The sequence below is a fragment of the Vulpes lagopus genome, chromosome 23 (genome assembly GCF_018345385.1).
Source record: "Vulpes lagopus strain Blue_001 chromosome 23, ASM1834538v1, whole genome shotgun sequence".
NCBI classification, from domain to species: domain Eukaryota; kingdom Metazoa; phylum Chordata; class Mammalia; order Carnivora; family Canidae; genus Vulpes; species Vulpes lagopus.
The window spans coordinates 54,506,419-54,521,758 of NC_054846.1; the positions used below are offsets into that span (position 1 = coordinate 54,506,419).

General features: G+C 35.5%; 1 protein-coding gene across 1 annotated transcript in view; it reads right to left on the reverse strand.

Annotated features, from left to right (window-relative positions):
- Positions 1-15,340, reverse strand: part of NRDC (nardilysin convertase) — a 97,686-nt gene that overhangs the window by 17,407 nt on the left and 64,939 nt on the right. Inside the window, exons 13-22 of the mRNA XM_041739144.1 lie at positions 14,492-14,569; positions 13,087-13,207; positions 12,953-13,011; positions 12,607-12,661; positions 6,761-6,865; positions 4,975-5,098; positions 4,353-4,439; positions 2,322-2,441; positions 1,167-1,218; positions 140-290 (exon numbers count right to left, since the gene is read on the reverse strand). Coding sequence (XP_041595078.1) covers positions 140-290; positions 1,167-1,218; positions 2,322-2,441; positions 4,353-4,439; positions 4,975-5,098; positions 6,761-6,865; positions 12,607-12,661; positions 12,953-13,011; positions 13,087-13,207; positions 14,492-14,569 — 952 coding nt within the window. The remainder of the gene's footprint in view (positions 1-139; positions 291-1,166; positions 1,219-2,321; positions 2,442-4,352; positions 4,440-4,974; positions 5,099-6,760; positions 6,866-12,606; positions 12,662-12,952; positions 13,012-13,086; positions 13,208-14,491; positions 14,570-15,340) is intronic.

A 15,340-nucleotide genomic window follows, 5' to 3' on the forward strand; every position in this document is an offset into this window, starting at 1 on the left:
AGAAAACACGATAACCTACATTAACAAACATTTCTTTCTATGTATAGCAACCCATGCATAAGCCTCTATGATTGGTGCTTTAGGGGCAACAAACAAAATCTAAAGCTCTCTACGAGCAAAACAGAACACCTGTACTTACAGGTAGTTTGTGGTTGAATCCTTTCACTCGAATAATTAAACCATGTTCTCCAGCTACCAACTTATACTCTAGCTGTGCCACATCTGCTTCATAAGCTGGTTCAGCAAGGTTATGGGTAAGGATATTGACAAAGATATCAAAGAGGACCACACTGAGAATATAAAGTGAAAACAGCATCATTAATTGGCAAGAAATAAACACGAACAAACATGCTTTGGAGTAGGAAACAAAGTGGTTATACTACTTTTACAAAGACAGTGGTTACACTACTCCAGAATATAAAACTGTATACTGAGTGCAAAAGTAAATACAGTTTACCAAGGACTCAATTTTATAGGCACACTACAGAACACCTACCTTCAGCAATGCTTCCCCATCTTTGAATGTTATATACACATAATGAAAAATGGGGTAAGTGTAAAAGGCATAAAAAACAATTGGCCCAAAGGCTCTGGGCCATCCCTGAAGCCTAAAAATCTGAGGGAAGGGAGGCAGCTAATACATTTTTTCAAGTGGTATTAATATTAACGCTGCCTGTTATTCTAAGGTTAGATTCTACAGTTTACATGGCAAAGGAAAGGATGTAGTACACTAACATTTCCTGAGTACCTTCTATGTTTCAGACACATTTTAGGCTCCGACCTCCCACAGTGCAGTTATCTATATATAAATACATAAGTTATTTGCTATAAAGTTTAATCAGATTCCTTGCCAGTTTCTAAATATAGGATCAACAGATGCATTTGTTCTCATTACAGACTAGAGCTGATCCAAACTCATTTCTAATGAACTTTCTCAATCCAGTAATACTATGACTACCCTATATTTTCAGCATGTTTTACACCTGGGTGCTGGAGATAAAGCAGCCACAATTCCATTTAATGTTTAGTATCAATATGAATAATTTGTTTGTGGCACAGAAAAAAATACACAGATCAGCAGCACAGCTCAGTACTGATAGAGAAAATGACAGAATGATTCAAAATGAAACTAAACATATTTTCCAGTAAAGTGGACAATTGCTTACTTTGCTGCAGACTTCTGTATCAAAGGTGAAATCAGATGGAAACGTATATATGCTAAAAGAAAAAAAAACATAGATGAGAAAATACAGGCCAGAGGACTCAGATATTTTATACACCTGCTATATGCCCCTAACATCATGTTTCCTAAAAATTCTGAAATAAACTACTAGCCCTTAAATCCTTGTTACATTTTTATCCTGACATATCTTTAAAAAGTAGTATTTACCACTCTAAAGAGTATCCAGAAGGCACACTTTTGTCTATGGGAAGGCCAGACACATAAACAGATACAGAAGAAGCCTAGGAATACTGTATTTATTTATTAACAACTTTGGTCAGAGAAAATGTTCACAGAGGTATACATGTCAAAAACGTTAGAGAACCCCAATACTCACAGAAAGTCATAGCAGACTTTCCAAAGAAGCTGAATTTAAGAACATTTTTGAATATTCTTAAACAATGTTTTGAAATACTGATTGATTAATTCAAGAAAAACCTTCCCAATAAATTCAAGAATCTCTGAGGGCCACAAAACAGTTGTGTTAAAATTAGGGATCTGGGTTAAATGGCAATGAAGGGCTCTCAGCTTTTTTTGATCCCAAGCTGCTTCCATAAGTTCCTATGTGATGCACAAGAACAGAAAATAAAAAAGCAACACAGTTTAAAGTCAACAACTCTGGAGTCTATTTAATCAGTGTACACTGTGATTCCTTTACAATGAAAAGCAAAATGGTAAAGGGAAAGAGTGGAGGATTTTTCACATTTGTAATGCTGGAATAGGTTATCTATTGTGTTTAAGAATAATTTCCTTCAGCGTACTCTTTTTGTCTCTTTAAAAGTAATGTTTAAAACATACCACCCATTACCTAAGATGGCTAAACATCTGGCTCTCCTCTCATTTAACTGCAAGAATTATTTAAAAACATTTTCATTTTAGCCTTGAATCTTTATTTCCTAGAATCTATATGTATATGAGGATTTCTGTGACCTCAAAGAAGTGCAGTATGGTTCTGACAAGATAAGCCTAGAAAAGATCTTCAACTGGAAGAGGAAGGAGAAAGGGAGACAGGTGATAGACACATGGAAATAGGTTGCTACCAAGTGGAGAAAGAGTTGCTAAGCTTATTTCACTCCTGTTATAGAAGGAAACATTTTACCTTTGGGAATTTTGAATTTGTTGTCTTTCTTATACCACAGGCAACCTTGTGGAGTGTTCACAATTTTAACAGGGTATTCTGTCTCTGGGCAATCAAAAGCCTTCAACATGAAGTCCGTGGCTAACAAAAGAAAAGAGTAATAATTCATCATGTAATTCAACATGATTCCCAACAACCTGTTCTTGGTTTTAGAAGTCTAGGTAACTTTTCTTGATGGCAAAAGTAAGCCAAATTCAAATGCTAGAATACAATACGTTAGTAAAACAATGGAAAAAAGAAAATTCTCTTGGCCTTAAACTACATGAACTCTGAAATCTGTAATTTCCTAAGGACTGGTTCTGACCTTTCCATGCTCTGCTTCATTACCTTTCTCAAAGCCAATCTTAACTGTAAGAGGGACCCTTAGTCAGGATAGTTGTATAAACCAATTTATAAACAAATCCATTCCTGAATGAGAATGTCAATTTTTGTTATGTTTTTTTTTTTTGTTATGTTTTATAACAAAAACGTTCTAACAAAGTCAAACTAAGTTAATGAAAAATTCTTTCATCAATATGTAGGTGAGAAATAGCTACTGAAAGGAAAACAGAAATAGAAAAAACTACTTGTTTCTTTATTAAAAAGAACTGGCTTGTTTAAGATACTTAAAGTTCAAGATGTGGAACTGAATTGTCTAAAATATGCGAGATTTTTTTTAAAAGGTTTTTCTTCTAATTGAGGTTAAATTTACATAAGAAATTAACCATTTTAAAGTGAGTAATTCAGAGGTTATTTAGTACATGCATAGTGTTGTGCAACTACCATTTCTATCCAGTTTTGAAACATTTTAAGCATCCTAAAAGGAAACTTTTATATCCCATGAAACAGTCACTTCCCATTATCCATTCCTCCCAGCCACTGGCAATCATCAATTTGTGTTCTGTCTCTGTGAATTCATATATCCTGGATATTTCATTTATAAATGGAATCATATATGACCCTTTGTGTCTGCTTCTTTAACATAATGTTTTCAAGGTTCATCTATGTTGTAGCATATACATACTTCATTTTTTATGACTGAACATTACTCCTTTGTATATATTTACCATAATTTGTTTATCCATTCATTTACTGATGGACATATGGGCTGTTTCCCATATGTTTTTAATTCTTTTGGGTATATACCTAGGAGTGGAATTGCTGTGGAAAATAGCATTGAATAAATTAGTTATATACAGCTGTAATCTTTGACTTAGACCAGCGGCTTTCTCATAGTTCCAATTTTTCCCATTGTAAGCTAGTAGACAGGGAGACAGAAGCATACACATACACATATATATGGAACAAAAGTTCTTGAAATAGGGGTGCCTGAGTGGTTCAGTTGATTAAGCATCTGCCTTCGGCTCAGGTCATGATCCCAGGGTCCTGGGATGGAGCCCCTAGTCCGGCTCCCTGCTCAGTGGGGAGCCTGCTTCTCCCTCTCCTCCCAATCAGGCTCTCTTTCTATCTCTCTGTTGCTGTATCTGTCTCTCAAATAAATAAATAAAATCTAAAAAAATACAGTTCTTGAAATACTCTTTCTTTATAAAGCAACTAAACGTTTTGCTATTTTCCATCCTAATTGCTTTTTTTTTAATGCTCTCATAACTCATTACACTGATCTGACAACCCATTACACTGATTTCACAAACCTTGTAGTTTAAAAAGCACTAGAACAACCAGCCAAAATAATGGCTAGCCCTACAGAGGCTGACATGGAACATCAGCTATATACACAGGAAAAAGAAAAAGTTTCAGAGTCCCAAGATCTACATTTAAATAGATCTGTTTTTTTCCATTTACCAACTGACTAATCTATGACAAGTTGCTTTACTTTTTTAAACCTCAGGTTTTCTCATTCAAAAAAGTAAGAAAACAGTAATGCCTACTCCAGAGTATTATTGGGAAGCTCAAATAGGAATTCAAATGATACTCTGTAAATATACTATACAGGTGCTATTTCTTTTATTAATATATAAATGGATTATATATAATGATTGCTATTTCACTGACCTATGTATTTATTTTCAGCTGGAAGATGAAGATCCGGATTTAATTCGAAATTAGTCTTCCATAGTTCAGCCCAAGAGTTTTCAACATCTGTAGAGATGAAAAAAAACTGATCCAACAAACAATGCAATGTTGAGCATTCTCTTAATAACAAACCAGTTAACAATAAGCCTTCACAAATCGATTCTTCTTTCTCAGGAAAACTATAATTTATCCTGGCATTCTAGCCATTTACTACTCAAAAGTATGGTTGGTAGCATTGGTATCACCTGGGAGCTTATTAGAAATGCAGAACTTCAGGCACTACCCCAGAGCTAGTGAATACCGATTTGTATTTTAATAAGATCTCTACGTAATATATATGTATACTGAAGTTTTAGAAGTACTTTTCTAAAACATAGTCAAAACTCTTCTGCAAACTATCCAGAACATAGGAGTTTTTCACTAGCTATAACAAACATAGCAGAAAGAAAATTTTCTGCAAAGCAGTATAAATAATTTCATTTCTAAAAAAAGTTTATATTATATTTTCCCATAGGACATTAGACAAATCATTAAGGAATAAAAATTCTTCTCAGATGAGTCAGATAAACCTAAATGTAGAACAATCATTAAAATATTTTACCTTCCATACTATACTGAGTCCCAAACCATTTCTCCTTGAGGTCACATTTTCCCTCATTAGCACCAGACAGCAGAACAAGATTTGCTTTTTGCGGAACTAGCTGATTAAGAGCTTCAGCAATGACCTAAGTGGGGAAGTGGGGAAACACACACACAATAACAACCTTAACCTAAGATAGCTCTCTTAAAAAGGCAAAGGACATTAACGGAGGGCACATGATGTAAATGAGCACTGGGTATTATGTTAAGATTGATGAATCACGGACCTCTACCTCTGAAACTAATAATACATTATAAATGTTCATTAACTGAATTTAGATTTCAAAAAAATAAAAAACAAAATCACACACACAAAAAAAAGCAAGCCACATTGTTAGGCATCCCCAAGATCTTAGTATCTTGATGCTCATGAAACTCTTTATCTATAGTCACGAATACCCTAACTCATAAAACTTCATTAGTCTATTAGTTGTTTCTTGATAATGCTATAAACTGTGTTCATCTAAAAACCTACATAATAACAGTACTCGCAGTAAAAATAGCTCTCATTTATAGTACTATGTGCCAGGTAGTGTTTAACATACATTATTTCATGTCATCTTAAAAGCAACTGTAAGATATACCCATTTTATAAAAAATAATACTCAGGTTCCTGTTAAAAGTTAAGTAATTTGCTCAGATTACAGATTATGTAATACGTACAGAACAACACAGCTAGAAGTGGCAAACCTGGAGTTCTAAACAAGTTTGTACATGATTGATTCCAAAGACTATACTCTTAACCACTAGGTATTAGATTAATTCATCCCCAAGAATCAATAAATTGATCCCATTGCAGGGCCTCCTTCAATAATCCTTCAGGTATGATAAGAATAAACAGAAGACTTTGTGGATAAGTTTTGAAACCCAAACTACCAATTTAAACACCATTATTCCTTTGAGAAAAAAACAACAAATGAAGTTCAGAAAAAATACTTGGACCCCTAGGCACAATCTTCCTAGGAGATAACAAGAACGTGTGATGACTGCTTCCTCCTTTACCTTTCCCTACCTTTAAGATTTTGGAATACCCTGTATCAAGGTTTCTCAACCTCAGCATTATTAACATCTGGGCCAAATAACACTTTATTGTGGGGTGCTGTCTTTTGCACTGTAGGATGTTTAGCTGACACTTCTGGCTTCTAACCTACTAGATGCCAAGAGCATCCCCCAGTTGTGACAAGTGAAATGTCTCCAGACCACTGACAAATATCCCCTGGGGGGCAAAATCACCCAACTGAGAACTGCTACCCCATATGGAGCAAAATGACTTACTCCCAACAAGAAAAGGAGGAAAGACCCGACCAAGGATTTATTTGTATGTAATACTATCTATAAATCACATGTCTCAAATTCATGACATCTTACATTTCTCATAAACATTTTCAAAATGGTTAAAATGTAATTGCCCAGAGTCTCTAACTGAACTAAAAGGTAAGCAAAACAACTCTCTAAATAAGCATAGCAACTAAAGCACATAATTCTTAAAAATCACTTTTTTAGTAGATGTTGTAACACTTGAAAAATAGAATAACAGTACCTAAGGACTTGATTTTTCTCCTCATATTTAAAGATGATCATATACAGCAATCATGAAAAACTACCCACAAAACTATTTCTTCCATTTAAGCAAAAAATTTGACAAATTTATCCAAGTTTTCTATATCCCCACAGTTATTAAGTAGATCTCTGTATCGTCTCCCCTTCTCTTTGTCTAAAAGTAACTCTTAGAAATGAAACCTCCTTACTTCTGGCTTGTATTCAAAGAGAAGCTGATCTCCAGTGAGAAAGTCCTGTAGTGGATACAGCTGCATGTTTTCACACATATTTTCCACATACTCAACTGGATCTGTCTGTAAAGAGAGAATTATTTCATGCCAGAAACTCCCATTATTCTTAATTTACTACAAAATGGAAATAATTTTCCTTTTTTTTAAACAGTGAAACCAAAAACTTCTGAACAGAAATATATGAACATAGGTAATTTTAGCTTAAAAATATGATGCTTAGGGATCCCTGGGTGGCGCAGCGGTTTAGCGCCTGCCTTTGGCCCGGGGCGCGATCCTGGAGACCCGGGATTGAATCCCACATCAGGCTCCCTGCATGGAGCCTGCTTGTCCCTCTGCCTGTGTCTCTGCCTCTCTCTCTCTCTGTGTGTGACTATCATGAATAAATAAATAAAATCTTAAAAAAAAAAATATGATGCTTACTTGAGCCCCATGTTGGGTGTAGAGATTACTTCTTTAAAAAAGGGGGGGCGGGATTTGATGTTCAGAATTCTAAGAAAATTTAGCCAGAGAAAATTTACCACCTTAAGCAATTTAACCTGACACTCCTCTAATCCCCATCCTGAGCCCTACAACACACTAGGCTCTAGTCATGTCAGAGCCTCTTCATGAGATCAATTACAACACTGAGCTGGAAATGCTTGTTTATATGTCAAGTGCCCCATGATTGATGTCTCTAAAGACAGGGTCTTCATCATTTTATCACTATAGCACTATCTCCTAAAACTATCTGCAAACATGAATCAAATCAATGTAGAAATCAAAATGTGTCATTAGATAAAAGTCTTGATATAAGAAATTCTATTAATCAGTATATTAACCTCCATTTAAAACTGAAAGAGTGACCACAGGTTCTCTAACCTATGAAATGGAAATAGTTTTTCAGAGGAAAGCAATCAATTTAAGTACTTATTGATCACCCAGACGTTCAGAGTCTTAAAACTGACAAGTCCTTCAGATACCAAGTGGTTCTATTCCCACATTTTAGAAGAAACTACACTCAGATTGATCAGGTGACTTGTCCAAAGTCACACAGTAATGACAGGAAGAGTAGACACTAGAATTCAGGACTCCTAACATAGCAGCAAACACTCCTTTCCAAAATACTACACTATACAGTTCTTTACTAGGCTGTAAGGGCTGTTCTCTCATCTAATGGAAGATAGAAGAGAGATGAAGGTTACTGCATTCATGGAGAAGAAATGAGACATGCATGCATCAAGCTAGAGACCATAAGTCTATGTTATATACTACATTATCACATAAAAATAGAGTACGAAAAAATAAAGATTGATTTTTTTTTATTTTTATTTATTTATGATAGTCACAGAGAGAGAGAGAGAGGCAGAGACATAGGCAGAGGGAGAAGCAGGCTCCATGCACCGGGAGCCCGATGTGGGATTCGATCCCGGCTCTCCAGGATCGTGCCCTGGGCCAAAGGCAGGCACTAAACCACTGCGCCACCCAGGGATCCCTAAATATTGATTGTTAGCTTTTTTTGGTTCCACTTTCCACTTCAGGAAACACTCCTGAATCATCAAATTGATCATTGTCAGTCAGGTGCTAGTATTATTTAAAGTGACACCTCCTTGCTGTTTTTGTGTGTGTTTTTTTTTTTAAGTATTTTCACCAGCCACTTACTTATAAATTAACTGCTCTTGTCAGTATGCAACAAAATGAATGATTCAAAATATTTCCTATGGGAAAACATTAAAGACCCTGGCTAAAAGCAGACCTCCAGTGCCAAAGCAATGGAGCCAGTACTAAGAAAAACACTTAAATTCTAACCTTTCATTTTTTTAAAGATGTAATCCACATACAATGAAACTCACACTTTTAATGTACACAATTAAAAATGAAATAAAATATACAATTTAGTGGTTATTAGGATATTCACAAAGTTGTACAATCATCACCACCATTTAGTCGGCAAGTATTTTCATTGCCCCAAAAGGAAACCCCAAGCAGTCACTCCCTGAGACCCACTCCCCCTAGCTGCTGGCAACCAACAATCTGTGCTACATCTAGAGAAATTTCACTCTGGAAATTTCATATAAATAGAATTATATAACAGGTGACCTGTGGTGACTGGCTTCTTTCACGTAGTATGTTTTCAAGGTTCATCCATGTTGTAGCCACGAATCAGTACTTCATTCTTTTTTGTGGCTGACTACTATTCCACAGTATGCATATGCTACATTTTGTTTAACCATTCATTTGTTGACATTTGGGTGTTTCCACTTTGGGGCTATACTGATTACTGCTATAGAAATACTTGTGTACAAGTATTTGTATGGACAGTTTTCAATGCTCATGGGTGTATACCTAGGAGAACTTATAGTAGAGCCCATAGGATAATTCTGTTTAACTTTTTAAGGAACTGCCAAACTGTTTTCCAAAGCAACTACACTTTACATTCCCACCAGTAATGTATGAAGGTTCTAATTCCTCTATTTCTTCTCCAGCACTTTTTATTGTCTATCCTCTAAGTTTTTTTTTTTATCTACTACAAACTCTACCTGCCTACTATTACATTATTTGTTTTTCTGTCTACAGAAAAGCACTTAAACACCTTCTTCTAATTCATATTGTTGATATATAAGACATACTGAGTTCAAGTTTCTATGGGAAAGATTTTTTAAAAATTTCTTAATTAAGTAAGACTGGTTTGAATAGTTTGAAAAGGGCAATCCTATTTGCCTTTATTGATGAAGACCAGAAAAAGTATAAAAAGGAGATATTCCAACTTTTTTTTGCTTTTTTAACAAACAAATTTATAAAAGTCAGTATAAGCTAAGCTACTTGAGTTAATTTAGTAGTTCACACAGAGATATAGACCTTTCTGATTTTTAATTTTTTTTTTTAATTTTTATTTATTTATGATAGTCACAGATATATAGAGAGAGAGAGAGAGGCAGAGACACAGGCAGAGGGAGAAGCAGGCTCCATGCACCGGGAGCCCGACGTGGGATTCGATCCCGGCTCTCCAGGATCGCGCCCTGGGCCAAAGGCAGGCGCCAAACCACTGCGCCACCCAGGGATCCCTAGACCTTTCTGATTAGTTCTCACTTTGCAATTAAGTTATAATCCAATATATCTTGGATTCGTGTTTTAAAAATCAAGACAAGTATTCATGAATATTGCTAATGGTAAAAAAATGAGGAGTTACAAAAATGGGGAGATGTCCATAAAAAGATTATCTTGAAATGACTTGCTAATAGGAAAATGGAGGGATAGAACAAAAATGTCACTCACTCAACAAATGCTAAAAAGCTGATCCCCAAAAAAGGAATCTGGGAATCATTTACGTTGTAGTCCACAATTCTCGATCCCATTCCTTCCCTGCCATAGTTCTGACCCACTTGTCACCACAACTGATAAAGACACTGGACAAAATCACTCCTGGCAAGGCAGATGACAGGACTTGTGGAGTTTTACACCTATCAGTCCACTTATAGGGAAGAGTGTCAATAGGGCCCTCTAACAGGCTAACAGATGTGTCAAAGCAGCCTGATTTCACAGAATAAGATTTTTATCTCTATTTCAATGATTCAAGTATATAGTGCAGATTATATAGGAATCAACAGCAACTGGAAGTTTACAGTTTTTGTGACCTTGTCCTCATGTACCTAAATCTTCTCTATTTAGAATAGATATTCAGGAAGTCATCTCTGGTGATGATCCAAAAAGGCAGCTTCAAGATGCTCTACAAAGGAGTTCTGAATCAGGGGCTTTAAATCATAGTTCTTAATTAGGGGCTATGAAGCAGTTCTAAATCAGGCACCACAGACCTTTCCCACAAGATACATCAGTGGACAAATTCAAATGTGCATGGATTTGGCTGGGAAGAAATTACATATTTATTTTCACTGATCTCTAAATGAGCATTTTTATTCTATTATGAATACAGGCACAAACCACACTTGATTATTAGCAGCATCTATGACTAACCAATAAAAAAATCACAACAAATGGGTCAGAACTACGGCAGGGAAAGAATGGGATGTTGTGTCTGGGTGGCTCAGTTGATTAAGCGTCTGCCTTTAAGCTCAGGTCATGATCTCAGGGTCCTGGGATGGAGCCCTGCAACAAGCTCAATAGGGAGTCTCTTTCACCCTCTCCCTCTGTCCCTCCCCTCCCATTGGACTCATGCTCCCTCTCAAGCAAATAAATAAAATCTTTTTTAAAAAGAATCAGAGGGGCAGCCCGGGTGGCTAAGCGGTTTAGTGCCGCCTTCAGCCCAAGTTGTGATCCTGGAGACGCAGAATCGAGTCCCACACGTCTGGCTCCCTGCATGGAGCCTGCTTCTTCCTCTGCCTGTGTCTCTGCCTCTTTCTCTCGTGCTCTGTATCTTTCATGAATAAATAAATAAAATCTTTTTAAAAATTTTAAAAATAAAAAAGAATCACAATATAGTTGTTGCAGATACCTCACACTCACCGTTACTTTAAACCGAAATATGCTTCTCCCTCTGCCTGTGTCTCTGCCTCTCTCTCTCTCTCTCTCTCTCTCTGTGACTATCATACATAAATAAAAAAATAAATAAATAAATAAATAAACCGAAATAATTGTTAGACCTACTGCTAGCCCTTGTTAATATGTTATTGAAGAGACACAGTACTATTTTTTTTTTACCACTTTGAGTACTTTATTTCAATATTCCTTCATAAACTGCTGTATTTTATTTCATGCACTCAGAAACACTATTTTATGAATTGTGTAATATATATACTTTTTTTCTTTTAAAGTAGGCTCCACACCCAGCATGGAGCCCATGGCAGGGCTTGAACTAATGACTATGAAATCAAGATCTAAGCTGAGATCAAAAGTTGGAAGCTTAACTGACTGAACCAGGCGCCCTGGTTTGTATAATATTTAACAATATTGTTTCAATGTAGTTTCTTGAGTGTGACAAGTATCATGTCTGTAATTAAATCTCAAATGTTTTAGGAAAAACATACATACATGCACATACATATATAAGGAAAGATAGGAAAGAAAATATGGAAAACTATTAACTGGTGACTCTAGGTGAGAGATAAACACTGATTACTGTACCACTAAGACAATTTTCCTGAGAGGTTAAAAAGTTGAAGGAATGAAATACTATTCTGAGGAGGGGTCCACAGGATTCAAAAGATTTCCAAAGGGATCCAAGAAGCAGAAAGGGTTTTAAAGAAACCCTGCTTCAAACTCCTTACATTTCAGCCTTATATAATACCTTCCTTTCAAAGACACATAGGATCATTTACTTTTCCACGATTACCCAAAGTTCCTTACTTATATTTTTCCCGTTGCTTACAATGTATCCCAACCTTATTCATTTTTCTATGCTGTACTCAATTCAAATATACCACACCCATGGAGCCTTCCCTGATTCTATTCCGATCAAGGCAAACGCTCTCCTCACCCTGAAATCCTGAAGCCCACCATTTCTAATACTATATGTAGTAATCACTACAGAATTAGCCTGCAGGATGTCTTTATAACATTACAATTCCCCAATATCAAGTACCATAGCAAGTTCTCCATGAATGTTCACCAAAAGGACAGATGGATGACTACGTGGGTAAAATGACTGTCCCACGACATGATCCGTGTCAGTCTGCCTAATTCTCTGTTACCCCACACACATACTTAAAAACACAAGAGTTAATTTTCAGATAACCTCAAGGCCATCTTGGGACTCACATGACATAGAGTGGCAGAATTAAAACTCCAGTGACACTTCCAAAAAGAGGAATAATGTCCACACCAGTTTCAACTTGGTCACAGATAACATTCAAAAAGAATTTGACTTCCAGTACCTGTTCTTGGTAATGAAATTCATTATCCTCAATTTTCTGAATCTCTTCAAAAATTCTGTGAAAGAAGAAAATTATAAGTAAAAGATATATTTAAATTTCTTATTAGAATCCTCAGCAGGAAGAAAAGAAACAGACTGGCCACATAAGTATAAACCCTAATGTTTCACATCTCCTATGCAGTATTCACGTGTAGAACAATCAGGATATGGAGCCAGTGAAGGCACTTTAAGCAGGAAATGCCTGGAAAACCATCATGGTAGGACTAAAGCATGTCTTTTTTGGCAGCCTTAAAGGCTAAAACATACTAGGATTGACTCCTACCCTAATTCTAATACATACATATTACCTTTTTTCTGGGCCTAGCTTCTGCAGCATTTTCAAATACTGGAAGACAGTATGAGCAACCTGAAAACAAAACACCTGATTATGCTTTTGCATAAGATAATATCTGTATTTTTAAACTCCATTTTAATTATTTACCTCATAGAAATGCTCATAACCCTCATCAGTCAATGTAATTGAAATGCTGAATACTGAGTAAGTAGAATTTTGCTCAAATCCTGTCTCACCATTTCCACCAAATAGCGCAAGAGCCCAGCATCTATTGTTAGGACAAAAATGAATCCAATCAACATCTTGAGATTAACAGTCTACAAATACTTCAAATTAACAAAATAGGTAGCCTTTCTATGTAAAATTTGGGAAGTGCAGGGGCAAACATGCTTTCCAAAAGTAAGTTTAGAAGTACAAATTTTTAATGTACAAGGCCTCCCAAACAATTGCAGTGCATGCAAGAATCACCAGAAGGAAATAACAACAATATTTATATGTTTAATGGAAACATTAATTTGTATGTTTAATTATTATAACACAGTAAAGCATTAGTTTTATGAAGATAGTAATTTCTGTTGAAGAGAACAGCACAAAATATTAAAATTATGTTTGCTGGGAGGCATTTCATTCATCCCTCTTGAACCTGCCTCCCAGAAGCAGCTTACAATACTTCACATGTATGCCTACTTAGGATGTCGAATGAGCTCTCTGAGATGAACAGCTAACCTCTACAGACTGTCTTAAGAAAAAAGCAATGAGACTATCTTTTCCTGACTAGAATAATCTCGAAAACCTAAAAATAAGGGAGGAAGGCAAAGTGAAGAATGTAAAATTATAATAAAGTCCAGTAAGGTATAGAGTGTACACATCTCAAAGTGTACTACAATTATGTAAGGCATATATGTAACTAATACCATTTGTTTATTCTTTTGTAATAACCTGGTCTTTTAGCTTTCTTTGAGTGTTGTAGTCCTATCGGTGCTTTAAAGTATTTAAATTTCTCATCTTCCTTTCCATTCTTGAATTAGTGTATAGAAAATTCAAATAAGGAAGTTCTTTAACTACTGGTCCTGATATAAGGCTATCTTTCTATGATTTGACTAGGCAACTAAACCAAGTGCTAAACTGCATTAGAAGACATTCTGCTAACACAGCTGCATATGACATCCACAGTCCCACTATTTGTTATGATTTCTCTGCCCAATGTAGTTTTCATTAAAGTCCACCTTCTGGGTTGGGAAAGTCTAATTGACTTCTTTACTATTCCAATCTAAATTCTTGATTACAGCTAATCTTTCACATAGTTCTAGAATCCACTTACTTATGATTTTTAAAATTTTGTGTACAACTTCCAATAGGTGCTAAAAGGTGGCTTTTAAGGAAATGCATATATACAATAAGACTAATTAATTTTGGTGATAAAGTGACTATAATTAAACATTAGATTTGATTCTAGGCGTTTGGCAGATAAAACAACAGGTTATAGAATGCTTACTATCTATTATTTTTCAGAGATTGATACACTGAAATTACTTATTAATTAAATACTTGCTTTTTTCTAAGGTAAGAAAGAATGCTGCCTTTGCCTTCATGACCAACCAGCCAAGAGATATAATGAAGTGGCTTCACCCTTTAAAAACAAAAAAAATTTTACGGTCGAAAATAATAATTAAGGTTGAACAGGAATTCTTACTTCAAAAGTTATGATATTTATGAATATGATTATAAACTTATTATAAATGTTAAATGAACACGAAATTATTATTAATTTGATAATAGCAAGTAAAGACAGAAAACATGGTACAATTTAACTTCTTTATCTGAAATCACTGAACGAGTATAATCATTCCAAATGATTCTTTTATTTATTTTTTTTATTATTTATTTATTTATTTATGATAGTCACACACAGAGAGAGAGAAAGAGGCAGAGACATAGGCAGAGGGAGAAGCAGGCTCCATGTACCGGGAGCCTGACGTGGGATTCGATCCCGGGTCTCCAGGACCGCGCCCTGGGCCAAAGGTAGGCGCCAAACCGCTGCGCCACCCAGGGATCCCCCCAAATGATTCTTTTTATGGTAAAAATATTTCATTTTTGTTTCACCCAAAATGGAAATAATATAGATTCTTCATCATTTTAGAACCTAATACAGAGAATGATACCTCAGTGTCTGGAAAAGCTTTCAGTATTTGCATCAGGCTCTGTAGTAAAATGAAATGTGTTGCTTTATGGGTCAGGAAATCTAGCTTATAGTTTTAGTTTTTCTTTAAGTAAATGCATTATCTTGAGCAACAGACTTAACCTCATTGTATTTTTCTTTTTCTCTTCACTTGCCCAACTACTTACTCATGGAGTTTTCATGACAATGTAATATAACTGTAACAGGTGAAAAATGCTACAT